Below are 3,896 nucleotides of genomic sequence, written 5' to 3'. Positions count from 1 at the left end.
TCCAGATTGCCTGAGTGAATGTCTGGAGGTGTAGGCACCTCGGAATGATTGTGTTAAGCTAGCACTAAGTCCCTCCCCCATCCACCTTTATTCTTTTCTTTACAATAAGGCTTTCAAATAAATCATTGTTGTACGGCAATGAGGCATCGGTGTTGAACACTGATGTCATGCTGTCGATGATGATGATGATGCAGCTGTATGCACCCCCTCGATGCCTAGCTGCCATGCCAACGGAAGAGGCACGAGGGCTGAGATACTGCCAGGTTGCCGAAGCCTAAATACTGAGTTCGGGTTCGAGCCACTGACATTCCAGTCCGTAGGCTGGCACCTTAACCACCGAGCTATCTCGAGCTCAGAAACGAATTTGAACGACCCCCAAAACAACGCCAAATTGCGTCTTGGCAACCGAGAACTATCCAAGAGATGCAGCTACATTTTACTGAGACGATGTAGGATACTGGGGCTGTTTTGTCAGTACAATGTTTGCTGCTGCGATACCAGTAATTCTGAACTTACTCCTTTTTTTCTGTCGACAACACTGCACGACCTCTCCCCAACGTATTCTTCTCATCCGTCAATATCGCCAGCACTTGCCATACCGTTGGCCATGCTTCAGTTGGCTCTGGCGCTCTACAGTACTGTTCCTCCAATATACGATCATACAAGCACATTGTCATCTTTCATCTTTTTATGTACGATGATAACTTGACATTCAGTTTTGCTGCCTGTTGTTTTCCTCGTTCAGCTCAAACTAAATACCTTCTTTTTTTCTATTCCAGCTGCGGATATGTGGAATTTCTACGCGCATTCACCGTCTTCCAAACCACAAACTTACTATTCTCGCATTCTTCTCCCCCAAGACGATGGTGTTGGGTGTGAAACCGCCCCGAATTCTGCGAAAAAGGCCCCGACTCCATCTCGTGCTGGACGGGTAGCTCCAACCAACCGTCAGAGCCGCCACAGTTTACGTGCACACTCAGTCGCTGCCCCTTGGATGACTCCTAATCGAACCTCTGTGTCCACACTATTCAACTTCCGTCCCGCTCCACACTATAGCTCTGTCATTTTCAAATCTCCTATTCGGTCCGGTAGTATTAAAGTTGAACCGCGTATCCTGGATCTCACCGAGCCTCCGATGAGTCATACCGTCAAACGAGCATTACGCATGCTTGAGTCTAAAAAGCGTACGTGTGCCTCTGTTTCATCCGATGTCTCCTCGCTGCCCGCTTCGGATGACGATGATGTGTTGCTTAACACCTCTAAGCGCCGAAGACTCCAAACGCCAGTTCCTAATTCTCATGAGGACTATGACGTTTCAGCTATCGGAAATACCCACAGTTCGGATGGATTCCACTTCACGTCTATTGGACAGCTTCGCGGCACCGTTCCTTCTTTGCGCAGAGACCACTTAACAGTTTCTGTTGGTTCCGCAGACGTGAATAGGTCGACAGCAGTGCTACCCAATGGATCAACCGAAAGTTACTTGACCGGAGGTCCTGTTGATAGATCAAGTTCGACCAAGCCGACACCAGACCCATTCCGATCGCCCATCTCCGCGGAGGCGTCTATTAGACGACGCATACCATATATGTCACCTGCCGAGCTTGATGCTTTATTCAACGCTAAGTGTAAACCAATTGCTGTAGCGATGGAAGAAGGAGAACAGAGTGGTTCCGATCAGGAGGAATTTGAATTGCCTAGTTTAGGACGGCAGTTTTCTGAAAGACGGGCACCGTCTACGCAAAATGTTTCTCCTCATCCATCCAGAGATACTGGTACCCCGTTAATAGAAACCACCACGTCTGCTACCATTGATGAAGTTTCAGATAAGCGGCCTCCTTCGTCGAGGGTCAACTCTGTGGCCCGTTTCATCGCCAATCTCGAAGCCTACGGCTCCAAGGTGAGCACAGGTGATGGTTCCGGAATCAATCTGTCACCGTCCATTCGTTGCCTTTCCCCGTCCGAGATGAGCGCACGTGTCTCCAGAATCCGCCGGCTACTTAGTTCCCCGTCTGTATCAGAAGCTACAGGGACTGTAGCTACCACACAGGTCATGTCATCTTCTGTGAGTTCGGTTCCAAGTGCACTTCCTGCTTTCTCGATGATAACATCGATCCCTCCTATTGTGTCCCTATCTGCGTCTACCCTGTCAAACACCAGTGTTACGACCTCGGCTGGCACATTTACCCAGCCCGCCTCCACGGGTGCACCCACTGTTGTCACGGCTTCACTGCCTTTCGCTTTCACGTTCCCCCCTGTTTGTCTGGCCACCAAATCACCAGCTGCCTCCACGGTGCCTCCGACCACTACCGTTGCTTCGCTGCCAACGTTCACACTGCCGGCCTCGTCCACGACCACGGCATCTGTTAGTTCTGCCCCGTCAGTTTCTAATTCGTCTGCCAACGCAACGCCTCCATTTTGCTTTCCGGTTGTTACGTCAACGCCGGGAATTACCACTCCATCCTCTGTCGTTCAACCGAATTCTGTGATCGAGAAACCAGACTCTGGTGCGTCGGTTGTATCTGCTTCGGTCACGAATGCTTTCGGTAGGTTCACAGATTCACTGACGGGTTAGTAAGCATTCGCGTTGACGTTCTGTTGAAAACGTGAACCTTATTTTTTCTTCTCAGGCATGGAAATTTCTCACTTCAAAACGCCCCACCTAGAATACCTTGCGTGGTCCGCTGCCTAAGTTGCTATTGTTTCACCTGTAAAACGACTTGTAATCCACGGCGTAAATGGGCTTAAGATGGCTTTTGTTATATCTGTGGGTAGCCTTTTCCGTTTCGTATCAACTAGCTGGTATTCGAGAGTCGGATTAGTACAGGATGGTACAGTCATCCCCCAATGGAAGCCGCACCTCACTCAGTTCAGACCGAAAAGGAGGCCATAACCGAATAGGGACTGTATACTTCAGCCACCTTCAGGTTTTACGTACACTGATCGGGAAACAGGTATGAATCGTTCAGCTGTAGCACCGTTTCAGTGCCTAGCTGCCATGCCACCCTAAAGGAGCACGAGGGCTGGGATACTGCCAGGTTGCCGAAGCCTAGACAGGGGAAATCGAGAGGCAGGGGTCGGGTTCGAACCACGGACCTTCCGGTCAGTAAATTCGCGCCCTTACGACTGAGCCATCTCGCCCCCTGGAAACAGGTATGGTGACTGAATGATGCCTCATCAACAACTTATTCAAAATTTTGTTAGACAGGATTGCTCAAATTTTTCTCAAGTCACAGATCTCTCTTAGGAGGGACATGTTTCCCTGTGTGATAGTTAAACATTTATTTTGTTTTTGTGATATGCTCTTGACAATAGTTCAAAATGCATGCGGCGTTTCCAACCTTTGACCTTATATGTCCCCAAAACGCACAGACTTGCGCTTTTGTCGGCCAGAACCCAATCATCATTCACTTTCAAAAACGACGAAAGGTGATGTTTGGTGATGATGATGATGGCGAAAGATGATATTTCCATTCGGATTGGGAAGGCCAGAGCAGCTTTTGCGAACCTACGTCACCTGTGGCGTAGGCCTGACATCAGCTTCTCTGTCAAGGGTCGAGTTTACAATGCTGCGGTGCGCTCCATATTATTATATGGATCAGAAACCTGGCCGCTGCGCGCCGAGGACGTCAAAAGACTTTCAGTATTTGACCATCGATGTCTTCGGAGCATTGCCCGAATCTGGTGGGAACACCGGATCAGCAGTTCTGAAGTACGTCGAATGGTATTCTGGAAAAATAACTCACCCTCGATCACACTGCATAGGTTGCGCTGGCTTGGCCACGTGTTGCGTATGCCAGTCGACCGACTTCCTCGAAGGGCTCTTTTCGCACAACCACATGAAGGGTGGAAGAGATCTAGAGGCGGTCAAACAATGACTTGGCAGCGAAGTATGA

The 3,896-nt window shown here is 49.5% G+C and overlaps 1 protein-coding gene across 1 annotated transcript in view; it reads left to right on the top strand.

Moving 5' to 3' along the window:
- The window catches only part of T265_14240 (hypothetical protein), a gene marked incomplete at both ends in the record, with an annotated part of 9,206 nt that overhangs the window by 680 nt on the left and 4,630 nt on the right, over window positions 1-3,896 (top strand). The window contains 3 exon segments of the mRNA XM_009172711.1: window positions 861-2,546; window positions 2,987-3,153; window positions 3,488-3,890. Coding sequence (XP_009170975.1) covers window positions 861-2,546; window positions 2,987-3,153; window positions 3,488-3,890 — 2,256 coding nt within the window.

This window comes from Opisthorchis viverrini, assembly GCF_000715545.1.
Source record: "Opisthorchis viverrini unplaced genomic scaffold opera_v5_164, whole genome shotgun sequence".
Taxonomy (NCBI): Eukaryota; Metazoa; Platyhelminthes; class Trematoda; order Opisthorchiida; family Opisthorchiidae; genus Opisthorchis; species Opisthorchis viverrini.
Note: the sequence above shows the minus strand (reverse complement) of the source record. Positions and strands in the feature narration are given on the sequence as shown.